At 37.6% G+C, this 27,855-nt stretch overlaps 1 protein-coding gene across 4 annotated transcripts in view; it reads left to right on the top strand.

The window, feature by feature from the left end:
* Positions 1–27,855, top strand: part of WDR33 (WD repeat domain 33) — a 109,798-nt gene that overhangs the window by 30,613 nt on the left and 51,330 nt on the right. For 2 of the 4 annotated variants that reach the window (XM_086362435.1, XM_086362409.1), the window contains exons 2-7: positions 17,152–17,379; positions 18,675–18,743; positions 19,315–19,419; positions 21,654–21,749; positions 21,880–22,031; positions 23,726–23,823. In XM_086362435.1, coding sequence (XP_086218561.1) covers positions 17,176–17,379; positions 18,675–18,743; positions 19,315–19,419; positions 21,654–21,749; positions 21,880–22,031; positions 23,726–23,823 — 724 coding nt within the window. In that variant the 5' untranslated portion in view covers positions 17,152–17,175. Of the gene's footprint in view, positions 1–6,224; positions 6,388–12,072; positions 12,216–17,151; positions 17,380–18,674; positions 18,744–19,314; positions 19,420–21,653; positions 21,750–21,879; positions 22,032–23,725; positions 23,824–27,855 lie in introns of those variants that run through there. The other 2 variants (XM_086362418.1, XM_086362426.1) reach the window with 2 other exon arrangements.

The following is a 27,855-nucleotide window of genomic DNA, read 5'->3' as shown; positions in this document are numbered from 1 at the left end:
GGAAGAAATAAAATTGCCTCTATTTGCAAATGACTTGATTGTCTATGCAGAAATCCCTAAGAAAACTGCAGGAAAGCTTCTAGAACTAGTGAGTTTAGCAAGATTTCAGCATATATAGACAATTTATACAATTAGTTGTATTTCTGTGTACCAGCAATGGAATTAGGTCAAAACTGGTTAACATTTAAGTAGCACCAAAAAAATAGATGTAAGTTTGGCAAAATGTGTACAGGATTTCTGAGCTGAAAAGTATAAAACACTGATGAAAGAAATTAAAGAAGGTCCAATTATAGAGAATTTACTTGTTTGTGGTTTTGAAGACTAAACATTAAGATGTAATTTCTACTCAAATTGATCCACCAGATCAGAATCCCAGAAACATTTTTTGTAGATAATGAATGATAAGCTGCTTTTAGAAAATCATAGAATGGCAAAGAAACACAGATTGCTAAAAGGCTTTTGCTAAAGAACAACATCATTGGAGAATCTGATATGAAATTTAGCTGATTTCAAGGCGTTCTTTACAGTTAGAGTAATCAGGGTGTCAAGGTAGACCTCTGGAAAATGCAAAAGGCTGTTTAGTAGAAAAAAGAGTTTTTTGTAATTGGTTACAGAATAATCGAGAAATGTAAAACAGTAAAATTGACACGAGAGAAAACAGAAAAATCTTTGTAGCCTTGACTTAGAAACTTCTTAGATATAATCAAAAGCACAAAATCAATTGATTTGATTTAGTTAACATGGAAACTTCTACTCTGAAAGAAATGGAGAGAATGAAAAGTGTTAGATTGACAGAAAATACTTGCAGATCATATATCTGATAAAGATTTTGTTTGTAGATTGTTGAAAGAACTTTCTAGAAACTCAGCAGTAAGAAAACAGCCCCAGGCCATTGAAGTCCAGTGATTATGGCTCCCTGCTCTCAGTGCCAAGGGCCTGGTTAAATCCCTGGTTGAGGAACTAAGATCCCACAGGCCATCAAGTGGGGCCAAAAAATAAAAGAAGGAAAGAAAACAGTCCACTTTAACAGTAGTAGGCAAGATTTGAACAAAAGCTCTGCTGAAAAGATTTGAGTGACAAGTAAGTACCTGAAAAGACTTCAACATCATTAGTCTCTAGGGAAATGCAAATTAAACCTCAGCAAGATGCTACTTCTTGGGACTTCCTTGGTGGCCCAGTGGTAAAGAATCTTCTTGACAATGCAGGAGATACATGGGTTTGATCCCTGATCCTGAAAGATCCCATATGCAGCAGAGCAACTAAGGCCAAGCACCACAACTCTTGAGCCTGTGCTCTGGAGCTTGGGAGCTGCAACTGCTGAAGTCCATGTACCCTAGAATCAATGCTCCACAACAAGAGAAGCCACTGCAGTGGGAAGCCTGCATGCCGTAGAGTAGCCCCTGCTCACCATAACTACAGAAAAGCTTGCATAGCAGTGAATACCCAGCACAACCAAAAGTAACCAAAATTATATACATAGTTTTATTTATATGCCTGCTTAGTTGCTAAGTCATGTTTGAGTCTTTGCACCCGCCATGGACTGTAGCCCACCAGGCTCCTTTGTCCGTGGGATTTTCCAGGCAAGACTGGAGTGGGATTTCAGTTCCTTCTCTAGGGGATCTTCCGACGAAGAGTGAAACCCACGTCTCCTGCGTTGGCAGGTGGTTTCTTTACCCCTGAACCACCTGAGAAGCCCGTGGGTGTGGGTGTGGATGGGGGTGGGTGTGGGTGGATGTGGGTGTGTTTACCCCTGAACCACCTGAGAGGTGTGTGTGTCTTTTACTACTTCTCAACTATTAGAATGACTAAGAAGCAAGACAGCCTTGTCCTCCACTTAGCGGACTATATACCAAGTGTTGGTGAGGATGTAGGATAGGACTGAGCTACTGAGCACACAGCAGAGAGCAACTGAAACTTCTACATATTGCTGTTGGGAATGCAAAAATGGTACAACCACTTTGGGTAACAGTTTGTTTCCCATAAAATTAAACTTACATGACCCAGTAGTTTCAGTCCTAGATATTTACTCAAGAAAAATGAGAATTTATGTTCACACAGAAACTACTGTGAATGTTCATAGCAAAACAGTAACAGCTGGTGAGGATATGGAGCAACACAAAGTTGCATTCACTGCTGGTGGGAATGCAAAATGGTGCAGCCACTCTGGACAGTTAGTTGTTTTACAAAAGGAATTATACTCTTTATCAGTGGACCCAGTAATCACACTCCTTGGAGTTTAACCAAATGAGTTAAAAATAAGTGCATCGAAAAGACCTCCATATGAATATTTACAATAACTTTATTCATAATTGCCAAAACTTATGTAACCAAGTTGTACTTTATAGGTAAGTGGATAAATATGATCCATCCAGACAATGAAATGTTAGTGCTGAAAAGAAACGAGCTAACCTATTGTGGAAAAGACCTAGAGGGGTTTAAACACATATTTCCATGTGAAAAGCCAATCTGAATACGTCTTTGAAAACGCATAGGATGTACAATACTGAGAATGAACCCTCATAGAAACTTCGGGCTTTGAGAGGCAATGATGCATTAATGTTGGTACACTGGTTTTAACTTTCACTCTGATGCTGAATGCTGTGGGGGAGGGGCACTGTGTGTGTGTGTGTGTGTGTGTGTGTGTGTGTGTGTGTGTGTGTGTGTAGGAATTCTGCGCTTTCTGCTAACTTGCTGTGGAGCTAAAAACTGCTTAAAAAAAGAAGTATATTTACCAGGAAGGTGAAAGGCTTAACATGCTGAGAACTGTAAAACTAATAAAGGAAATTGAAGATGACTCAGAGATATGAAAAGGTATCCCGTGCTCTTGGATTGGAAGAATTAATATTGTTAAAATCGCCATACTGCCTAAAGCAATCTGCAGATTTAATATGATCCCTGTCATATCACCCATTATGTTTTTCACAGAACTAGAACAAAGAATTCTAAACTTTACATGGAACCATAAAAGACCCAGGATTGCCAAAGCAATCATGAGGGAAAAGAACCAAGCAGGAGAAATCACCCTCCAGACTTCAGACAATACTGTGAAGCTATAGTAATCAAAACAGCATGGTACTGGCACAAAAGCATATATGGATCAATAGAACAGAATAGAGAGCCCAGAAACACCCCCACACACCTACAGTCAGTTAATTTTTGACAAAGGAGGCAAGAATATACAATGGGGATGAGATAGTCTTTTCAGCAAATGGTGTTGGGAAGGTTGGACAGCTTCATGTAAATAAAGTTAGAACATATCCTCACATCACACACAATAATTTAAAATGGCTTAAAACTGCGTATAAGAGACTATACTATGAAACTCCTAGAAGAGAACATAGGCAAAACATTCATTGATGTAAATTGTACCAATATTTTCTTAGGTCAGTCACCCAAGGCAATAGAAATAAAAGCAAAAATTAACAAATGTGACCTAATCAAACTTACAGGTTTTTACATAGCAAAGAAAACCATAAACAAAACGAAAAGACAGCCTAGGAAATGGAAGGAAATATTTATAAATGATGTGACCAACAAGGGATTAATTTGTAAAATAAAGTTATATTAAAAAACCCTATCAAAAAAATGGGCAGATCTAAATAGACGTTTCTTTGAAGAAAACATAGATGACCAATAAGCATGTGAAAAGATGCTCAGCATTGCTAATTAATTATTAGAGAAATGTAAATCAAAACCACAATGAGGTATCACCTCACACTGGTCAGAATGGCCTTCATTAAAAAATCTACTCAGAATTCTCCAACCCAGGCTTCAACAGTACATGAACTGTGAACTTCCAGGTGTTCAAGCTGGATTTAGAAAAGGCAGAAGAACCAGAGATCAAATTGCCAACATCCATTGGATCATTGAAAAAGCAAGAGAGTTTCATAAAAACATCTGCTTCATTGACTACGCCAAAGCCTTTGACTGTGGGGATCACAACAAACTGTGGAAGATTCTTCAAGAGATGGGAATACCAGACCTCCTGACCTGCCTCCTGAGAAATCTGTATGCAGGTCAAGAAGCAGCAGTTAGAACTGAACATGGAAGAACAGACTGGTTCCAAATCGGGAAAGGAGTACGTCAAGGCTGTGTATTGTCATCCTGCTTATTTAACTTCTGTGCAGAGTACATCATGAGAAATGCTGGGCTGGAAGAAGCACAAGCTGGAACCAAGATTGCTGGGAGAAGTATCAATAACCTCAGATATGCAGATGACACCACCCTTATGGCAGAAAGCGAAGAACTAAAGAGCCTCTTGATGAAAGTGAAAGAGGAGAGTGAAAAAGTTGGCTTAAAGCTCAACATTCAGAAAACGAAGATCATGGCATCTGGTCCCATCACTTGATGGCAAATAGATGGGGGAAACAGTGGCTGACTTTACTTTTGGGGGCTCCAAAATCACTGCAGATGGTGACTGCAGCTATGAAATTAAAAGACACTTGCTCCTTGGAAGGAAAGTTATGACCAACCTAGACAGCTTATTAAAAAGCAGAGACATTACTTTGCAAACAAAGGTCCATCTAGTCAAAGCTATGGTTTTTCCAGTAGTCATTGGATGTGAGAGTTGGACTCTAAAGAAAGCTGAGCACCAAAGAATTGATGCTTTTGAACTATGTTGTTGGAGAAGACTCCTGAGAGTCCCTTGGACAGCAAGGAGATCCAACCAGTCCATCCTAAAGAAGATCAGTCCTGAATATTCATTGGATGGACCGATGCTGAAGCTGATACTCCAATACTTTGGCCACCTGATGTGAAGAACTGACTCATTTGAAAAGACCCTGATGCTGGGCAAGATTGAAGGTGGGAGGAGAAGGGGACAACAGAGGATGAGGTGGTTGGATGGCATCACCAACTCAATGGACATGAATTTGAGTAAACTCCGGGAGTTGATCATGGACAGGGAAGCCTGGCGTGCTGCAGTCCATAGGGTCGCAAAGAGTCGGACACAACTGAGTGACTGAACTGAACAAATTTAAAAATGCTAGAGAGGGTGTGGGGAAAAGGGAACCCTCCTACACTGTTGGTGGGAATATAAACTAGTGCAGCTACTATGGGAAAATAGTATGGAGCTTCCTCAAAAAGCTAAAAATAGAGTTGCCATAGATCCAGCAATTCCACTCCTGGGCATATTATCTGCATAAAATGATAATTCAAAAAGTACCTGCACCCCCCTATGTTCATACATTACAGTAATCAAGACATGGAAACAACCTAAATGTCCATAGGCAGATGAATGCATAAAGAAGATTTGTTTGTATAGAGTGGAATGCTATTTATTCATAAAAAGGAATGTTGTTTGCAGCAATATGGATGGATCTAGAGATTATCATACCAAGTGAAGTTCAGTCAGAAGGAAAAAGACAAATACCATATGATATCTTCTGTGGAATCTAAATTATGACTCAACTTATCTATGAAACACTCACAGGCAGAGAGTACAGACGTGGCGGTTGCCAAGGGAGAGGGAGGGATGGAATGGGAATGTGGGGTTAGCAGATACAGACTATCGTATATAGACTGTATAAACAAGTTCCTGCTATATCACACAGTGAACTATATTCAATGTCTTGTGATAAGCTATAATGGAAAAGAATATTAAAAAGCATGTATATATGGGTATGTATAACTGAATCACTTTGCTGTATAGCAGAAATTAGCACAACATTGTAAATCAACTATAAAAGGTATATAGAGTATTAAATTTAAATGGAAAGGGTGACGAGCTATGGCATTCAGACTTCTTGAGTATGTGTTAAATATTTTTCTTGACAGTAAATGTAAGTAGACTGTTGCTTCAAGGAAAACAACTGTTAGTATTTGTTGCCAGTGATAAAAATTTAGTTTTCAAGCAAGAATTACAGTTTCGGAAAACTTGTGTCTATGAGGTTGACTTTCCCAGTAGTTAGTAGTTTTTATGATGAGGTCAGTGGTGATTTTAATAAAAATTACATATGTTTATAAGAAGTGTGACAGATGAAATACCTAATTTTGTGGAACCATTGCTTTCCAAGTGATCAGTACATCATGTTGTAAAATCACCCATGGTTTAAAGTTTCAAAGTGCAAAATAAACCAGTGTATTTTAACATAATAGTACAAAAAGCTTATTGATGTTGCACTACAGTTAATATTTAATAAACTATCACATCAAGTTTTGTTGGAATATCAAAAAGTACCTATAGTTTTCTTCCTGTTTCCTAATATATATTTCTGTGTGCCCAGACATTTTTCCTGTATTTTAAGTAACGTACTGTAACAGATTGAATACAGAAGCTGACAAGAGGACTTCTGTGGTGGTACGCTGGATGAGAGCCCACATGCCAGCTCAGGGGACACAGGTTTGCCTCCTGGCCCCAGGAATGTTCTGCACGCCACGAAGCAACGAGTAAGCTCGTGCGCCACAACCACAGACCCCATGCCCTAGAGCCTACACACCGCAGCTAGAGAAAGCCCTCCAAAAGCCCTCACAAAACCCAGTGCAGCCAAAAATAAAATAAAGAATTTTTTTTGAAAAGGTCCAACTTAAAAAAAAAAAGACATGAGATTTTGCCTGTTTCAGTTAAGCTAGACATTAAAGAAATTTGCAGAAATGTAAAACACAATGTGATTCTCACTGGTTGTTTTTGGTGAAGGGAAAATAGTTATTATGAGCTTATCTTTGTTCTAAAATAGGTTAAATACTTTGAATTTTTCTAATTTTAAAATTTTAATTTCTTTAATTTCTAATATGGTAAGTATCTATAGCTATAAATACCACAATAAACAAAAATTGGGTGGAAAGGAAGCCTCAATTTTTAAGAGTAAATGAGCCCTGAAATAAGAATTTGCTACTGTAAAGAAACTCTTTGAGAGAATTCTGTGGCTGTCTGTTGGTTAGTATTTGGCATTTTCACTGCTGTGACCTGGATTTGATCTTGTTGGGAAACGAAGATCTCACAAGATGCTGAGTATGGCTTTTTTAAAAAAAGAGCAAGCAGCTGTTTTATAACTAGGCTATCCAAATGATTTTGTTCTGTGGTTCCCAAACTTTGCCACACTAAAGTATCACCTAGAAGTTTTTAAAACTCTCAGCTGCCCAGTTCATATCCCATACTATAAAATCTGAATGACGTTGAGAGCCGTAAAGTCTAACCTTAGGAACTGCTGACTTGAGCTCATCCTTGAATGTTTGAATTCTTTGTCTTTAATTTAATTTGGGAGGTCACTTTATGGTTACCTTAGCTGAGGCATAGCTTTTGTATACTTGTGCAAAGATGATTCACTAATCCAGTGAGAATTTGTTTGTTTAGTTTTTATTGATTTAAACAGTTAATAAATTAATGTATAATTCAGTTTTAAAAACTGTAATAACGGGAAAACCCTCTTTCTATGGTAATGACAAGCGGGGGGCGGGGGAAACACACCCAATAACCACTGACTTTATTTCCATTGAAAACAGTTGATGGTACAGGTTCCTTATCCCAGAATCACACTTTTGAAATACTAAGTTGTACTGTCTAATTAAGTAGACAGATTTGTGGTCATATGCATTACAGTTATTTTTAATATTTCTGTGCCTTTAAAATGGCACAGAAAACTGAATGTAAAAGCCCAAATACAGTATCAGGAAACATTCATTAAGCTGATCCAGTTCAATATCCACTAAAATGTCTCAGTTACCTTGTACCTAGGTACACAACCAAAGCTGCTTACCCCAAGTAAGTACAAAAAATGGTGTAGTTAAATCTGAGGCTGAAAGCAATGAAAGTTGGAAAACTCCTGCACTGAGGATTAACTGAAATTGATTTTTAATGTCATATTTAGTTATCAACAAGATACAGTCACGTGAAGTTTTTTTTCTAATGGAGAGTTGATTTTATTTTTTTTCCCATTTTTAAATGTAAATATATTTTTAAAATGTTAACAGTGTTCTGTTGGTTTCTGCCATATGATGATGCAAATCAGCCATAATTGTACATACCTCTCCTCCTTCCCTAGCTTCCCTTCCTTCCCCTCATCCTATCCCTACAGGTCATCACAGAGCGCCAGACTGGGCTCTGTGCTACACAGCACGTTCTCATCAGCCATCCATTACACATCCATTACAGCTAATAGTGTGTATATGTTGATGTTACTTTCTCTTTTTGTCCCACTCTGTCCCTTCCCTACCGTGTCCACAAGTCCAGAATCATGTGAACTTTTATAAACTACTTACTTAAACAGTTTCCTTCCTGTTTGTTTTTTTGTGGAATGGTCTCAGTATAATGTCTCCTGACTTGTTCAGGATTCATATTTATCAGTGATTGGACAACCAAGAGAGAATACAATGTTCATTTTGTTATTGGTCTTTTTTTTTTTTTAACCACTCAGCGTAGAAAACTCCAAGTTTTGTGACAGTTCAGTTCAGTTTAGTCGCTCAGTTTAGTTGCTCAGTCGTGTCCAACTCTCTGCGACCCCATGGACTGCAGCACGCCAGGCTTCCCTGTCTATCACCAACTCCGGGAGTTTACTCAAACTCATGCCTATTGAGTCAGTGATGCCATCCAACCATCTCATCCTCTTGTCGTCCCCTTCTTCTCCCGCCTTCAATCTTTCCCAGCATCAGGGTCTTTTCAGATGAGTCAGTTTTTCTCATCAGGTGGCCAGAGTATTGGAGTTTCAGCTTCAGCATTGGTCCTTCCAATGAATATTCAGGACTGATCTTCTTTAGGATGGACTGGTTGGATCTCCTTGCTGTCCAAGGGACTCTCAGGAGTCTTCTCCAACACCACGATTCAAAAGCATCAATTCTTCAGTGCTCAGCTTTCTTTATAGTCCAACTCTCACATCCATACATGACTACTGGAAAAACCATAGCTTTGACTAGATGGACCTTTGTTTGCAAAGTAATATTTCTGCTTTTTAATAAGCTGTCTAGGTTGGTCATAACTTTTCTTCCAAGAAGCAAGCGTCTTTTAATTTCATGGCTGCAGTCACCATGTGCAGTGATTTTGGAGCCCCCAAAAGTAAAGTCAGCCACTGTTTCCCCCATCTATTTGCCATCAAGTGATGGGACCAGATGCCATGATCTTCGTTTTCTGAATGTTGAGCTTTAAGCCAACTTTTTCACTCTCCTCTTTCACTTTCATCAAGAGGCTCTTTAGTTCTTCGCTTTCTGCCATAAGGGTGGTGTCATCTGCATATCGGAAGCTATTGATATTTCTCCTGGCAAGCTTGATTCCAGCGTGTGCTGCCTCCAGCCCAGCATTTCTCATGATGTACTCTGCTCAGAAGTTAAATAAGCAGGATGACAATACACAGCCTTGACGTACTCCTTTCCCGATTTGGAACCAGTCTGTTCTTCCATGTCCCGTTCTAACTGTTGCTTCTTGACCTGCATACAGATTTCTCAGGAGGCAGGTCAGGTGGTCTGGTATTCATTCCCATCTCTTGAAGAATTTTCCACAGTTTATTGTGATCCCCACAGTCAAAGGCTTTGGCATAGTTAATGAAGGAGATGTTTTTCTGAAACTCTTGCTTTTTCAATGATACAATGGATGTTGGCAATTTGATCTCTGATTCTTTTGCCTTTTCTAAATCCAGATTGGACGTCTGGAAGTTCTTGGTTCACATACTGTTGAAGCCTGGCTTGGGGAATTTTGAGCACACTTTGCTAGCGTTTGAAATGAGTGCGGGTGTGTGATAGTTTGAGCCTTCTTTGGCATTGCCTTTCTTTGGGGATGGAATGGCGGCTAGTCCTGTGTCTACTGCTGAGTTTTCCAAATTTGCTGGCATATCGAGTGCAGCACTTTCACAGCATCATCTTTCAGGATTTGAAATGGCTCAACTGGCATTCCATCACCTTGAGCGTTGTTCATAGTGATGCTTCCTAAGGCCCACTTGACCATCCATGTTGCTGCAAATGGCATTATTTCATTCTTTATAATGGCTGAGTAATACTCCATTGTCTACGTTTTCTATATGCCACATTTTCTTTATCCATTTCTCTGTTGGTGGACATTTAGGTTGCTACCACGTCTTGGCTATTGTAAACAGTGCTGTAATGAACATTGGGGTGCATATATCCTTTCAGATCATGTTTTTGTTTATACAGTTTTTATTTTTACATTTTTTATAGTTTTTATTACTTTAATCAGACAGTCTCAGTGAAATGAGTTATTGTTTCACACAATTCAGCATGAAACTTGTAGTGACTTCTTTAAGAAAAATATTTGTTTAGGGACTTGCTTGGCAGTCCAGTGGTTGAGACTTTGCCTTCCAGTGAAAGGGGCATGGTTCAATCACTGGTCAGGGAACTATGATCCTACATGCTGTGCAGTGTGGCCAAAAAAAGAGCATTTGTTTGTTTTCCCTATCTTCATTTGTAATCTTGGTAATATCAGATGACTAAGATTATAAAAGAGGTTATTTTGTAATAGTTGGGACAAGAAGCAGAATTAGAATGCTTGTATGGATTTGCATGCTCAAGCATCTGAGAACTAAGTCTGGGTATTCCAGTTTGTTCACAGACTAATCAGTACATTGGCTAAAGGAATAATATATTTCATACAAAATAGTATCTTTGAGCAAAAAGTATCTTTGGAGTTACTTACATTAAACTGTTGTCCAGGTTGAGAAAACAGATGGAGAGAAGTTGCATGACTTGCCTAATTTTGGAGAAAGCTTGAAGCTGCTTGCTTTTGTGGATTCAGGAGTCTTTGTATTTGCCAAAAATAGGCGTGGGGACCAGACACCACAAAGTACGAAATCGGTTCTGTGAACTCAGAAGTGATACTCGTTGAGTCAGAACAATACGTTGTACCTGATGTAAGGTACAATAAAAAGTAGGCACTTGGTAAAATTGTGCCGGTTCCTTGCAATGTTGAAGGTTAGTGTGTATGAGAAAGACAATGAATTCAGTGTTTCAGGTGGAGTTTTTTTTTCCTTAGCAGTTTGGTTCTGTTGTTGGTATGTATTTAATAATCATACACAAATTTCTTGTTCTCATTCTACCTCAGTTTCTGTCTTGCCTACAGCCTCCTTCCCCCTACCCCAAGCTCCACCCCAGATATGAGATAAATACGCTTTGGGGATGACCCTGACTACTAGTTTAAATTTGTCGTTTCTGTTAGTGTAGCTCAAAAGTGAATACTGCAATGAGTAGAAATTACAGTAATTATTTTTATGAAAAGTACAGCTCTTCTTTTTTTGTATTTGGTTATTTATAGGGTTCCTTAAATTACAGTCTACTGAGTGAAGCTTGGAAAGAATAATTTCAGTGATTTGATTGATGGTTCTTTCTATCTAGGCCACTCAGTTTTAACCTCATATATCAAGTTTTCTGCTGTTGAAATCAAAGAGAGCTGTTATATCATTATTGTAGACATCTTTTGGCAACCCATGTTGAAGGAGGATCAGGAGGTCTAGGTGCTTTGCTTTGCCTCTGTGTTAATCTGCTTGGGTTGCCAGGACAAAGTGCCATAGACTAGGTGGCTTAAACAGCAAACAATTTTCGCACAGTTTTGCAAATTAGAAGTCTAAGAGATGGTATGGGGAGGGAGGAGGGAGGAGGGTTCAGGATTGGGAACACATGTATACCTGTGGCGGATTCATTTTTATATTTGGCAAAACTAATACAATATTTTAAAGTTTAAAAATAAAATAATTACGAATAAGAAAAAAATGTAAAAAAAAAAAAAAAGTGAATTTAGAACTCCCCCCCCAAAAAATAAAAATAAAAACAGAAAAAAAAAAAAAAGATGTGAGCAGGGGGTTAGTTTCTTCTGAGACCTCTCTTCCTGGCTTGTAGATGGCTATTGTCTTCCCTTGTTTTCACATGGCTCTCCTTCTGTGCATGTCTGTGTCATAATCTCTTCTGATTAGGGTACTAGTTATAAGGGTCAGAGCTTTATCTCCAAATACAGTCATATTCTGAGGTATTGGAGGTTAGGACTTCGCATGGGAATTTGTGAAGGTAACAGCTACTAAATGGCTTTGCTTTTGACTTTGGACAAGTTATAGCGGTTTGCACGAAGTGATGCTGACATGTGTTAAGACATTTATGAAGATTGATTACTGTATTGTCAGGAGGTTTGTTTATGTTTTATTTTAGGGCTGGATTTTGATTTGGAATATACTTTTTTTTTTCTCTTTTTCTTCATGCTGGACCTTTCTTTCTAGAATACAAATGGTACTTGACCATCCACGGAAAAGTGAAAGGCCTTTTTTTTCTGAACAAGTTTTATCAACAGATCAGTAAGTGGAAATATATTTTCTCCCACCCTCTGTAAAGTCTTTTTGAAAGCTTTATATCTATTTGTCCATGGATTGGACACGACTGAGTGACTGAGCTGAACTGTGTTTAGTTTAGTCTTGTTTTTGACATACTTCGTGGCATGTGGGGTCTTAGTTCCCCAACAAAGTATGAAACCTGGGCGCCCTGAATTGGAAGCATGGATCTTAACCACTGGACTGCCAGGAAGTACCTGGCAGTGATGTCTTAAATGAAAGAGTAATTTTATTTTCTAGCTTTAACAAGTGAATTATTTAAAAGTGTTAGTAACAACATATTGATTGGTTTGCATTTGACTTCAGCATTGACTTCAAATATTTTCTCGTATTTGTACAGTAGATCCTAGGTTTGGCTCTTGATTAATGCTTTATATTCGTGTACCCATCACCCAACTTTAATAGCGTCAGCTTCCTGTAAATGTCTCATCTGTGGTGGTGGGTTAGTCACTAAGTCCCGTCTGACTCCTGTGACTCTATGGTCTGTAGCCTGCCAGTGTTTCCTTTACTCCATATGAAATTTTTTTCCAGTGGACTAAACCCCTATATTTTAAGTGAGGTAGAAGTTGTATAACATAAAACTCACTGTCTAACCATTTCAGTGTCTAATTCAGTACTACTCAGTGCATTCTCTGTTGTGCAGCTGCCACCTCTTCCTAGTTCCAGATACTTCCACCATCATCAGAGGAAGCTCCATCCCCATTCTCCCTTTGCCTGCCAACCACTAGTGCGCTTCTGCCACTGTGTATTGGCCTGTTCTGGATTTGAGTGCACGTGAAGGCGTATATTACGTGACCTTTTATCTTTGGCTTCTTTTGTTTATGTAGTGGTTTTGAGAGTCATCATGTAGCATATGTCAGCACTTCATTCCCTTGGTTTTTTGGCTGAATAATTAAGCCTCTTTTGATATGTATAAAAATCTTTATTCTCATTTGATATCAATAATAGAAACTAGAATATTAGGATAATTTTATTTTAATAAAATTAGAAATTTGATGATTATAAAGTGAAAAAATAGTAATTTAAAAGTATACTTACCAAAGCTGCATTCTTTTAGAATTATTGACAGAGGCATCGAAATTAAAGCCTTTATTTGAAGTCTGGATGCTGAAACTTAATTGGACTCATGAGATAGCTGAATAAACAGATTCCCTCACCAGCTTTATTGAGGCAGTTGTAGTCTGTTTAATTCATACGTGCACAGCTTGAAAAGAGAGAGAGAATGTTTCTCATTGCACTGGTGTTGTTTTTAGTTGCTAAGTTGTGTCCGACTCTCTGTGACCCCATGTGTTATAGCGTGCCAGGCTCCTCTGTCCTTGGGATTTCTCAGGTAAGAATACTGGAGTGGGTTCCCATTTCCTTCTCCAGGGGATCTTCCCAATCCAGGGAATCCAACCCGCATCTCTTGCATTTAGAGGCGAATTCTTTACCATTGAGCCACCAGGGAAGCCCTGTCTCATCTCATTACAAATTAACATTTGTTAGGGTCTTCCGTAATTGTTCCAGAGTAGTGGAAATAATACTACATTCATGTCTTATTGTTTTGCTATGAACAAAGCTAGTGGAGATGATGGAATTCCAGCTGAGCTGTTTAATTAAAATCCTCAAAGGTTATGCTGTTAAAGTGCTGTACTCAATATGCCAGCAAATTTGGAAAACTCAGCAGTGGCCACAGAACTGGAAAAGATGAGTTCGCATTTCAGTGCCAAAGAATGTTCAGACAACCATACAGTTGCACTCATTTCACATACTAGCAAGGTAATGCTCAAAATCCTTCAAGCTAGGCCTTAGCAGTACGTGAACCAAGAACTTCAAGGTGTGCAAACTGGGTTTAGAAAAGGCAGAGGAGCCAGAGTTCAAATTGCCTACATTCGTTGGATCATAGAGAAAGCAGGGGAATTCCAGAAAAATACCGACTTCTGCTTCATTAACCACACTAAAGCCTTTGACTTTGTGGAACACAAAAAACTATGGAAAATTCTCAAATAAATTGGAATACCGGACCACCATACCTATCTCCTGAGAAACCTATATGCCAGTCAAGAAGCAACAGTTAAAACTGGACATGGAACAATGAACTGGTTCAAAACTGGATAGGAGTATGTGAAGACTGTGTATTGTCACCCTGTTTATTTAATTTCTCTGCAGAGTACATCATGCACAATGCCAGGCTGGATGAATTACAAGCTGAAATCAAGATTGCCAGGAGAAATATCAACAGCCTCAGATTTAGAGTGGTATTATCTGCGTATCTGAGACTGTTGATATTTCTCCCGGCAACTCTAATGGCAGAAAATGAAGAGGAACTGAAGAGCCTCTTGATGAGGGCGAAAGAGGAAAGAAAGAATGCAGGTTTAAAACTCAGCATTCAAAAAACTAAGATCGTGGCATCCAATCCCATCACTTCATGGCAGATAGAAGGGGGAAAGTGGAAGATTTTATTTTCTTGGGCTTGAAAAATCACTGTGGATGATGACTGCCTCAGTTAAATTAAAAGACGTTTGCTCTTTAGAAGGAAAGCTATGACAAACCTAGACAGCAAATTAAAAAGCAAAGGAATCACTCTGCTGACAAAAGTGTATAGAGTCAAAGCTATAGTTTTTCCAGTAGTCATGTATGGATATGAGAGTTGGACCATAAAGAAGGCTGAGTGCTGAAGAATTGATGCTCTTGAACTGTGGAGCTGGAGAAGACTCTTGAGAGTCCTTTGGACTGACTGCAAGGAGATCTAACCAGTCAACCCTAAAAGAAATCAACCCTGATATTCTTTGGAAAGACTGATGCTGAAGCTCCAAAACTTCAAGAGCCAGCTCACTGGAAATGACCCTGATGCTGGGAAAGACTGAGGGCCGGAAGAGAAGGGGCAACAGAGGATAATCTGGTTGGATGGCATCACTGACTCAATGGACGAGTTTGAGCAAACTCTGGAATGTAGTGAAGGATAAGGAAGCCTCATGTGCTGCAGTCCATGGAGTTGAAAAGAGTTGGACATGACTTAGCAACTGAACAACACCAACCACAACAACATGTTTTATTTCTCAAATTAAAAAAAAATTAATTTCAAAAGTTTGTCTGTGCTGGGTCTTCATTTCGACACGTGGGCATATCTGGTTCTGCACATGGGCTTGGTTGCCCCAAGGCATGTGGGATCTTAGTTCCCCCACCAGGGAGTAAACCCAAGTCCCTTGCATTACTGGACCTCCAGGGAAGTTTCTATTTATTTTTGGTATCATGGGAGTCAGGACTTAATCTCCCCACTCCCACCTTTCCTCCTCCATTTCCTTTCTGTTACCATCATCAGATGGTTTCAGGAGACAGTAAAGTGACAAGGATGTATTAAGTAGTACTGATTTTCATCCACAGGAAATCACAAATTTATTTTCAAGTCCTTAATTTAGTGTCTGGAATTAAGAAAGGCAAATGTAAGAATATAGAAAAATAATCATTGCTCTTTTTGAAACAAAAATGCAGGAATGCTAACACCCTTTATATATTTTTCATGATCTGATTTTTAAAATATGCTTGAAATGTGTTTTTAATTCATGCACATTTGTATTACTGGAATGTAAATTTAATTGGAGAGCACTAAAGTTGAAAAACTAAGCCCCTAACATTTTTTCTTCAGATGTTAGCCTAATATTGCCTGTATAGAAATGTAGCTGTACATACTGAGAAATACATTTCTGTGGTTGTTACTTTGAGCCTGAAATTAGATAGACATACTTTTAGTATTCATTTGAAATAAGATAGTTTATTCTACTTTTTATACTCGTCCTAAGAAATTTAAGAGGATAGAAATGAAGCTTAAGGTTTTTTTAAAATAACTTGTATAAAATGAGGGTCTTACAATAAACTTAAAATGATCTGTTTTATTATCAAACATCTGATGAAAACTTCATTTTAAAAATGTGAACAGTTCTCAAGTGATTTTACCTTCCTTTCCCCTGCAGTTTAGCCACCCTACACGTACAAAATACACTTGCCCCAAGCTCTGAAAAACAGATGTTTCCTTCCACCAGGCTAAATTTTACAACAAATACTTACTAAATTATTTATTTATTCTTTTTTGGGGGCTGGTGTGCTGGATCTTCATTGCTCTGCATGTGCTGTCTCTAGTTGGGGCTGCTGCTGCTGCTGCTAAGTCGCGTCAGTTGTGTCTGACTCTGTGCGACCCCATAGACGGCAGCCACCAGGCTCCCCTGTCCCTGGGGTTCTCCAGGCAGGAACACTGGAGTGGGTTGCCGTTTCTTTCTCCAGTGCATAAAAGTGAAAGTGAAGTCGCTCAGTCGTGTCCGACTCTTCACGACCCCATGGACTGCAGCCTACCAGGCTCCTCTGTCCATGGGATTTTCCAGGCAAGAGTACTGGAGTGGGGTGCCATTGCCTTTTCCCTACTTGGGGCAGGCAGGGGCTATTCTAGTTGCCGCGCTCAGGCTTCTCGTTGCAGTGACTTCTCATGGCAGAACACGGGCTCTAGGGTGCGTGGGTTTCAGTAATTTCAGCACATGGACTCAGTAGTTGCAGTCCTTGGACTCTGGAGCGTGGGCTCAGTAGTTGTGGCTCACAGGCTTAGTTGTCCCATGGTATATGAAATCTTCCTGGACCAGGGATTGAACCAGTGTGCCCTGCATTGCAAGTGGATTCTTAACCACTGGACCACCAGGGAAACCCCTACAACAAATACTTATTAGCACTTAATCTGTCAATTGACCTTTTTTCAAATTGTAACTGGTTTCTGCCATTAAGTCAAATTGTTCGTTTTGTAAATAGGTTGACTAAAAGCTAGAAATGATGCATATTAGAAAAAGGTACAGGAGTGTAAAAAAATGTTCATTTAAAAATGTTTTCTGGTAGTGTTACAGTGCTGACATATTTGTAGTGAAAGTACTTTTTCCTTTCCCAGGTGTCATAGAACGAAAACATCGCCATGGCTACAGAAATTGGTTCTCCTCCTCGGTTTTTCCATATGCCAAGGTTCCAACACCAGGCACCTCGACAACTGTTTTATAAGCGACCAGATTTTGCACAGCAGCAAGCAATGCAGCAGCTTACCTTTGATGGAAAACGAATGAGAAAAGCAGTAAACCGAAAAACCATAGACTATAATCCATCTGTAATTAAGTATTTGGAGGTAAGTTCAGTTAATGTGCTTTAGATGACCAAACTTCGGTTTTTTAAAAAGAAGAAAAGTTTTAAAATGTAGGGTAATGAGTATACCTGTGTTTTTTGCATTAGGAGGATGAAATAACATTTCAAATGAGGCCAGTAACCTCAATTAAGTAGAGTACTGGGTGGGTTTTTTTTTCCCTTTGAATGCATGAATAATTTCAAAAAATTTTAAAGACACTAGTTTAAAAATACACTTTGTTCTAAAGGTTCACAACATATATCAGAGTACTTTTGTTCCAATTGTAAAGCACTCATTAAACTTGTAGTGTATGTAAAATGTTAAGAGATTACCAATATAAGGATATTTGTATGAGAACATGTGTTCAGAGTAGTGATGTGTGTGTCCAGTACGCTGGACTTTTCAAGGCCCTCAAGGAAAGGGCCTCTGTTTACTTAGAGGATTGAGCATGTGCTACAGTCTTGTCGGGTGAAACTCTGATACGGCTCTGATAGGGCGTGTGAAGGCAGAGTAGGGGTCTACCTAAGCCTGGGTCAGCTTGACACATCTCCCCGTGAGTTCTTCATTTATCTTAACCTTTTTTAAGTCCCTTTGCTTTTTATTACCATCTCCACTTTAATCGGGTTTTGGTCTGTTTTGCTTCCTATGAAGAAAATTTGTCTGCTTTTCATTGCTGCTGCTGTTAAGTCGCTTCAGTCGTGTCTTCTGTGGACTCTGTGCGACCCCATAGACGGCAGCCCACCAGGCTCCTCCGTCCATGGGATTTTCCAGGCAAAAGTACTGGAGGGGGGTGCCATTGCCTTCTCATTACCTGAGACAAATTGCTGAAAGACCTATATGCCTAATTTGTATGTTGCAGGGACTTAGCAGAAAAATATTCATTCAGAGGTAAAGGTAGATTAAGGCTTTTTCAGATGTTTCAGTTGAAAAACTAGACTAAGAGAGTTTGGGAGGAGTTAAGAAAACCAAGACCAGGATAAGAGGAATTGTTTTGTGCTGAGGAATTTGAAGGAATTGGGAATGTCTGTCTATGAGAATGTGTTGGGGTCACCAGCATCTTGGATGATTGGTTGGGCATAATATGAGCAAAGAGAGGAAATTCTAAACAATGTCAGTAGGAAAAGGGGGAAATCTCTTAAGATAAATACTATTATCTATGTTTTAGAACATAGTGAAAAAGTTTTATTCTTCTTTTTCCCCATTTGATGACAGCTTACATTCTGTAAATATTTACTTAAGTTTCAAGTTGAGTATAGACTATATATTGATTGATTGATTGATTGATTGATTTTTAACAGAATAGAATATGGCAAAGAGACCAGAGAGATATGCGAGCAATTCAGCCTGATGCAGGTTATTATAATGATGTAAGTATAAGATATGTCATATTTGTTTAATAAAAACCTCTTTGCTTGGACCTAGGAACTATGAGATCTCTAATGTAAACATGGACTTTTCTTTTTACATTTTTTTTTTAATAATTAAAACATTCCTGAAAGGATAGTGTATCTGCATAAACCATGTTTTTTTTTTTAACCTGCATTTAAATTTTTCTTTTAATCTGATAATGGATGAACTTTTGATTTGGGGCTTAAAGCAATGTCCAGCAAAAGGTTGCACTGCCTAAGAGTCCTTATAATAGAGAAGTTAATTTTAAACCTTGCTTGTTATGAATATGTTTAAGTGTGTTGACTTTGAGAAGTAATTTGGGAAATCTGGCCCTTGATTTTATTGTTTATTTAGTAATAAATAATAGGCATTTAACTTTCCTGTACTTTCATTTTCTTCATTTGATTACTATAGACTAATATATTACAATACTGTCCTGTATGGTCCTGAATTTGTCTTTAAATGTTGAAATAATTACCTTACCATGTCCCTGGTTTATACCCTGTGCATGATCAGAAGCTCTTTAAATCTAATTCTCTTTTTTTGTAGCTGGTTCCACCTATTGGGATGTTGAATAATCCTATGAATGCAGTAACAACAAAGTTTGTTCGAACATCAACAAATAAAGTAAAGTGTCCAGTATTTGTTGTCAGGGTAAGTATTCTGTTTGATACTTTTTGGAAAAATTAATTTTGAAAAATTAACCTGCAAATATATTTAATAGGACAAAGAAAATGAAGCAGTGTTTAAAATATATAACTGGGATAAAAATCAGTATATTGCTTTTATTTTTATTTTGGACTATCCAGTTTATCTATTATATCCACGTTTAGTAAGGTAGTACTTTTGGATTGCTTTTATGTTGCAATTTCTGTAGAATTCTCTCTGAGCTGGCCATGGATATATATTGCAGCAGGTGTCTGACTTGCTCTTGAATAGAAATGTTCTGTTGCAGTTGAGAGAACAGCATCTCAAGGTGAATCAAAACTCTTAGGGTTACTGGGAAGGGAAACACCCAAGAAGAGCTGAAGTCCAAAGGTAGACCATAGTTGTCATCAGTGAAGGTACATTGTGGGTACTCAATACATTTTCGCTAAAATTTTTAAAATATAATATTAAAATAAACAGTACATTGACATGGTTCAGATTATTAAAATTTGAAGGATTTGTAATAAAGAAGTCTTCCCATCTCTGTGTCCCAGGCATCCAGCTAATATTCCTATAGATGATAGTATAATCTTTTTGTGTATGTGTTTTGCTAGTAAGAAAGTACTTGTTGGTTAGCCGTATATCAAGTCCAGAAACATAAGATAGTTAATAGTCAAAGTTGAGTGAATAAGAATTGAAAAAATAATGGGACAGAGGAAAGACATTTGTGGCAAATGAGCAAAATAAGCAGGTCTTCTTATTAGAGAGGTGTGATAGACAGCCCAGAGAACTCAGAGGGCTGAAAGAGATGCTGGCTTCAGCTCCATACAAATGTGACAGTCAGTCAGGCCTCCTCTTTGTTTCGGAGGCCTATTACAGTAGAAAACATTAGAAAAGGAACATTATTTGAATGGCTTTTGTGTTAGTAGAGCCAACCAATTTGTAGTGTAATTTTGTATGGCAGAGGATTTGGTGAAAGGAGTATGATGTGCAGCTAATTTTAATTTCTCATTAACATAACACAGAAAACCTTTTTGAGGTGAATAGAATCTGAGCATTCCATGTGCTGTATCTCGTTAGATGGGTAAATTGCTCATTTGGGAATCAAGCTATAAGGTCTTAGGAAATTTGCACATAGTGAAGACAAGTCCAGATTACAGGCGTTAAAGACATAAAGACTGTGGGTCCTGTGTCTACAGGGTGGTAGCCTGTAGTCTTTACTGAGTTGGGATCCATAGCAGATAGCAGAAACTAGGAAAGTAGAAGGGTTTTTTAAAATGATATCAAAATCGTGATCTTCAGGTAAGCAGTAAAAGGCTGGCTTGTCATGTGTATCTGTGTAATTTACCAAATAAACTTGATTTCATATGTCTCATCCTATAAGCACCCTTGTATTTTTCAGCCCTGTGTCACACTTTTTACGGGGGAATGTAGGATTGTTGTATTGATATTTCTTGTGTTTACATCTATGGAAAACGTGTGTAATCTGTCATAGAAACTTGAAAATAAAAGAAAAAGTACGTTGCGTTTTGAGTTGATAAGCATATGCCACAGATTCCTTCAGAATGCAGATTGTGACGTTGAAATACTGGGGTACTGTTAGTCATGCCTCTGTTGTATTGCTTTTTTCTTGTTTGATGCTAGATTAGCATGAGACTTGTCACTGCTTGATATTGTGAATGAAGAAGAACTTTATATGTATTGTACATTTAGTTTCCAGGAAAAGTTTGATAGCCTTGATTTCCTTAAATTGATATTTATTGTTATACTGTTTTGTTTTGTTATTTTCATAAAACACTGGTAACTTTTCTGCCCAAAGGTCCACTAGCAGCTGTAATAAACCAAATCTTTCACTCATTCAGTCTCTGAGTTTTTCTGGTGACTGACGATCTTATTTATTAGTATGATGATCTTCCATGTATTCTAGAAAAAGTAGATCTTCAGATATTCTGTTTTGAAATGCTCTTTAGGGTGCCTAGGTGTGTGTAACTTAACAGGTTATTGTAATGCACTTACTCTTTTTAATTTACTTAATGAGCCAAGTGCTAGAGTTTTCCTTGGACTGTGTTAATTTCTTTTCTGGCTAAGTATTTGCTTATAAATCTGAGCCATATTCTGAAGTGAAAGTATTGTCCACTTAACGTCAATTGTTGGATATTTTCTAAAGACTTTCTGAGTGTTTTAAAAATTAATTAAGGTTGTGGATTTGTGACCTTGTATAATGTCTTTTTCTTTCCCAGTGGACTCCAGAAGGAAGAAGGTTGGTCACTGGAGCTTCTAGTGGGGAGTTCACCTTGTGGAATGGACTCACTTTCAATTTTGAAACAATATTACAGGTAACAGTAATCATCAGATGGTAGCATCATTCTGTGTTACTGGCGTTTTAAAACTTATAATTGGACAGATCATTGCCTTCCATTGTATTGTCTTTGATATGATGTTTATAAATGTTTTGTGTTTTCACAGGCTCATGATAGCCCAGTGAGAGCCATGACTTGGTCACATAATGACATGTGGATGTTGACAGCAGACCACGGAGGATATGTGAAATATTGGCAGTCGAACATGAACAACGTCAAGATGTTCCAGGCACATAAGGAGGCGATTAGAGAGGCCAGGTTTATACACAATATACCATTTTCTGTAGTCCCTATTGTCATGGTTAAATTATTCTCTAAGTGTATTCTGGGTGCAGAGATGCATGGGTTCTGTCAGATTCTGGGAAACTTTTTGCACCCTATAAACACAATATTTTTCTTTGTTTTCACACATTCACCATTTTGCTGGCACTTTTCTGAAGTAGTGTTGTCCCGATATGAGCCTTTGCAATATGTTAGAGATGTATTGTCTGCCGCATTTTGCACTGGTTTTCTCTTTTCATTTATGGTTAATAATGTGTATACGTTATTCATTTTTATTACCTACTATGTAAGATAAGAATATTTAATTCCAAATAAAGAATTCAGTCTTTAATTATACAACTGAATAAAATCTAAAGCCTACAGAAAACACCTTCAGAGTTCTCACAAAATACAAGAAAAAAAAGGCTTAAGTGAAGACCTGGTTGGCTTGGTTATGCCACGACTTCAAAAGGAAAGTATAGTAGGGCTAAAAAGTCTCCAAGTAACTCTGGATGTGGCAAACATTAATGGATTAATGAGCGGGTTCTTTCAAGCTTTGGAGCTGTGAGCAGACCATTGTCAAGAAGACTGTAGGACTTTCCTTCTGATTCATTGTTGTTGACATCAGTAATGCAAATGTATGATAAGTGGGAGTTTAAAATATTTTCATTAAGTTGTATATTTTTACATATCAGTGAGATATGTATAGTAGAAATGGAAAAGAAAAAGTTTCAAAAACAAGCTTGAAGAAATGCTGCAGCTTCAGAAGAAAGCTAAGCAGCGTTCTTTATGGTTGTGCCACCCACACGAGGGAGGAGGTTGACATCTTTATAGAAACATCGTCCACTGTAGTCACTTGTTTCTACTTTCAGAATCTTAACAAAGACTTATTGGATAAACACACATCTGCAAAGACTGTGCCTTATTCTCCTGACTATACACTGAATTTTCAAAAGTGGTCCTTTCTTAAGCATAAGGTTCAGAAGTTCAGGGGCGTTCTTAGAGTTAAATGAGAAACTTGATGGTCTTTTACAGGGAGGAAGAAATGGATCCCTCCTTTGCAGCATATTCTTTGGCTTTAAACAGTCGGCATGTCCCCATGTTAGTTTCCTTCAAAAAGTGTAACATTCATGGGATAACTTGCGTGAAAAGAAGGTGTGAACATTTTCCACAAACCTTTTACATAAGTGAGAAACATCATATGAAGGAATGTTTTAACAACTAGTCTTAAAACAGCCTGCCTGAAACTTTTCAGCTTATCATTATATGAAGTTCAAAGCAGAAGCTGATGCTGGTTTTTTTTGAGCAGTATTCCTATGTGATTTTAAAAGACTTTACAGGAATATTGCAAAGAGAATTTGTTTAGTTCTATACTTAATCAGCTCTATGTTTTCTGTTGATACCATAGGAAATACTGTACTGTGGGGAGTCTGGATAGCATTAGTACTAATAATACCCTCATTAAGTTCTCTGAATATTGATGATTGAAAACTAAGAAGCAACTACTGTGAATTATTCTTTTGTTGAGATAGGTTGTTAGCTAACAGCAGTCTCTTTAAGGCCCTTCACGTTGGATGCTTCCCTCTCCTGTTTATCGCGCAGCGCAGTGTTTTATTTTTCCCTGTCTGAGACGCGCAGATAACCTGTGAAATGCTGACTTCTTTCCCCTGCTGTGTGTCTTCACGTAACAGTTTCTCACCCACGGATAATAAATTTGCTACATGCTCTGATGACGGCACTGTTAGAATCTGGGACTTTCTTCGTTGCCATGAGGAAAGAATTCTCCGAGGTACGTGTCCTAACAGTACTGATTGGAATATTTAAATAGGGAAGGCATTTGTGGTTTAAATCATCACAGTACCACAATACCAGCTTACATCTTCATTCAGTTGTTTTACATACACACCATCTCAACCAGGCTCTTTAAAGAAACCTGAACTCTTTCTGGTTCACAATCACTTTTTGTCTATTTTTACTATTAATATTTTGAGCTATAAATTAAATACACACACATTTCCTGCCTTGTACCCAGGACGGCTTTCTCCAACATATTGACGCTATAATTTTATTTATATAACTCACATTCTTCTGACATTGCTTTTTCAATAGGCATTAACCAAAGTCTCAGTAGCTACACTTCTCAATATTGGTATTTCTGAAAGGAGGTGGTTTTTCAGTATACCACATTTATACTACATGGGCCATTTGTTACTACATATTGGCGGGATTTTTATTTACTTTTATTGATTTCATAGTTATAAACTAACATCTGTGAATTACTCTATCCTAGAAAAGAAATCCATATTTTCACTTGGATTAACTTAGTTTTCTAAGATGGGGCTGTTGAAATAACTCACAGTAGTACATCAGCACTATTGATGTGAATTTAATAGTGTTAGAGTTAAGGAATTAACTGTGTGTTTTATATATTCAATATAAATATTGACACAAAAAACATTTACGTACATCTTGGTTTATTATTAACTAGGAAGGTAGTTTCCTCAGGTATTAACGAAGAGTACATTGTCTTCCATACTCTTGATTCCATTATGCCATAAAAGTATCATCTTCCTCTTACACATACATGCGTAGAGAGAGAATGGGTGCCACAGACATTGCGTGTCAAGAAATTACTATTCAGAGATTGCCCTTTTTTGTTCAAGAGTTGGTAGAGTGAGTTATCTTGCTTGACTTGTTTCTCACACCTTTTCAGAGTTTTATTTACAGCATATAGAGTTTATGCTTTCTAGACAAGAAGTTTAGTGTTCTTGATATTTAACCCGTATTTCAAGCCAGTGTATTTTTTAATCACAATTTTTAAACATTCCTGGCTTTACACATTTTGTGGGTTTTATCCACAGTAATGTATTGTGATAGCTAGAATAAGGATATCATACCTGTCCTATTGAAGGGGTATACTCAGGATGAGGTCATAATATTGACAACCAGAAACTAGATGGAGCCTTTGAAATCATCTAATCTGCGTTCTTTTATGGATGAGCACCAAGACCCAGGAGATTAAGTGAAATAGTCAAGGTAAAATAAGATCAGAGCCAGGACTAGCTTCCTATCACTTGACACCTATCCTAATTCTACTATGAGAAGTCTTAGCTGTTAAACAATGATAGCTTTTTCTAGACTTTGAAAATCCTAAGAAATATAGAGGAAACCAAATAATTTTATGTATTGATGTAATTCTAAAGGATCAAAACCATTAATTTTACAATGGCCTAGACTATAATAACCATGAAGTCTGATATAATACGACTATGCATCTTGTATTAAATAAAGAAGAAAAACTAATATAAGATAGTGTCTTTAACCCCAAGTGCCAATGAAGTGTTTTTCAGTTATATTAATGAAACTATTTCTAAACAGTGCTTAAGAACTTGATTCTTCTGAGATTTAGAGTGTAAGTTAGGTATTAATTAGCAGGTAAATATTTTCAAATTTGAGTCCAGGTGAATTTGGATAAAATTACATGAATGCTGAATCATAACCTGTTCTTCATATAGCTTAAAAAACAGACCAATATCATGTCTGTATTAACTGAGAGTTGAATTTTATATTTGCTGTGGGTATTCTTTTTAAGTTTTTACTATGAATATTTAAAAATGAACAAAAATGCAGTGAACCTCCATGTGCTTTTAGGATCAGTATTGTAGCTTACTCATGTTGTTGTCTTCCTGTAAACAGTGTTATATTTGGTTTATGGTCATGACTGTTTTCTTAGTACCTTAGTGAGTACATAAGAAATAGAAATACAGTCAACCAAGTTAATTATACCACCTAAGTAGTACTTCTGATAGTGGATCTGGTGTAGTGGATGGGTTGTTAGGGTCTAATTATCTGACAGAAAACTATCATTCCTCATTTTTCTAAATTTTCTGAATTTTAGACATGATTATAAAGTAATGAAACCAGTGTTGTTATAATTTTCCTATTCACTTGGTGGGTTTGGGATCAGGGCACTATGGCACTCAAGTTGTCTCAAGGGATGAGGTGAAATTCTTAACAAAGTGAAGTGAATTTAATTTAGTTCTATTCATAGAAAATGGAATCCCCAAGTTAAGCAAATAGGAGGCTTTTAAAATGCCTCTTGCCCTTTATGAAGGTGCGATAGGCTCTATGACGTCAGGCAGGTAAGCACACTTCCACGGCGTGTTAGTGTTGTGCATCAGACCATCACCTGGGATTAAGTTAAGGAAATCCAACAACATTTTGATTGAAGGGGATATTTGTGAGCACGTAGTCCAGCTGTTTATCGAATACTTTCCCACATCACTCCCCCAAACCATTTTTCTACTCACAAAACATTTTTATTGATACAGTATTTACTATGCGTGCGTGGTTACTCGCTCAGTTGTGTCCGACTCTTTGCGACCCTGTGGACTGTAACTCACCAGGCTCCTTTGCCCATGGGATTTCTCATGCAGGAATACTGGAGTGGGTAGCCATTTCCTCCTCCAGATGATCTTCCTTACCTAGGTATTGAACCCGAGTGTCTTGCATTGGCAGGCAGATTCTTTACCACTGAGCCACCAGAGAAGCCCATACGATATTCACTACCTCACATGAACCTCTCAAAAGAGGTTCAGTTTTATGTAGCTCTAATTTTCAGAAAGTTCTTTCTTTAAATCAGAAGCCTTCTTTCTCATAACTTGTCCTGCCTTCTGGAACACAAAAAATTAAATCTGAACTCTTCTACATGGCAGCTCTTCAAGTATCTGAAGACAGCGCTCATATCTTCTTAATGTCTTGTAGCTGTAAGCTTACAGGATCCCTGTGTGTGGCAGAGGCCATTATATGGTACTTTTGAGTACAGAATTTACAGTTGCTTTTTAGTGAGTGTCCTTACTGAGATTGTTCTTATGCTTCTTGGAAAAAGAAGACGTTACACAAGAGAAAATACTCAGTATTTTTAATATTTAAATGAGCATCGATCTATTGTCAGATTTGCTACTTTGAGGTTGTCGTATTTGTTCCATAGATGGGAAAAGGACACACTTGTGAAGCTGAATATATTGCAGCATTGAGAAATACTATGTGTATGCCCACCCATTTCCAAAGCATATGCAAATCAGCATAATTTACACACATTTATCTTTCTTTTCTAGTATGAATTACAGCACTCAGTTTAGGGACTGGGATTAAAACAACCTTTAAGCACCAAGAATACATAAGTCTAAATGAGCCTGTAGGTGTTTATGCACTTGACTTCAAGTGAAATAGAGGCATTAAGATCCATTTATTAGTGAGCATATATTGTATTCATGCTATCATAGGTAGAACACATTTTTAAAAAATAAAGTATGATGTCTTCCTACCCTCATGCTTCTTAAAGTTTATTTTCACAAACTTAAAATGTTGGGTATTGGGGGAAAGAGTCAGTGAGAGTCTTAGAAGTGTGCTTTTATCAATATAAAGTTAGAAACAGATCATTTGTGACTAAAATGAAAATAAGAAAGATTGGAGATACAGAACCAATAAGAATACTGTAGTTAATTTTAATTAGAAGTGAAATTTTATTTTTTTGTGCTTAGTTGTATCTGACTCTTAGTGACCCCATGTCTGCCAACATAATATATACTAAAAAGAATCCAATTTACTAGCTTTAGTATGAATTGTTTTACCTTCTTGATTTTAGCAACAATAACTGACACATTACACTTATTCTAAGTAGTTCATTTAATCTTACCATTACCCCTATGCGATAAATATAGTTTATTCCACGTTTTAGAAAAAAGTGAACTTCCCCAAGGCCATATAACTTGTAAGAGGTGAGGCTCAGATTTGAACCCCTCTCAACTCTAGAGTTCAT

This window comes from Bos grunniens, chromosome 2 (assembly GCF_055505025.1).
Source record: "Bos grunniens cultivar Pamir isolate PY7600 chromosome 2, Bosgru_T2T1.0, whole genome shotgun sequence".
In the NCBI taxonomy this organism is placed as follows: Eukaryota; Metazoa; Chordata; class Mammalia; order Artiodactyla; family Bovidae; genus Bos; species Bos grunniens.
The sequence above is the reverse complement of the archived record's forward strand: the minus strand, read 5'-3'. Positions and strand labels throughout refer to the sequence as shown.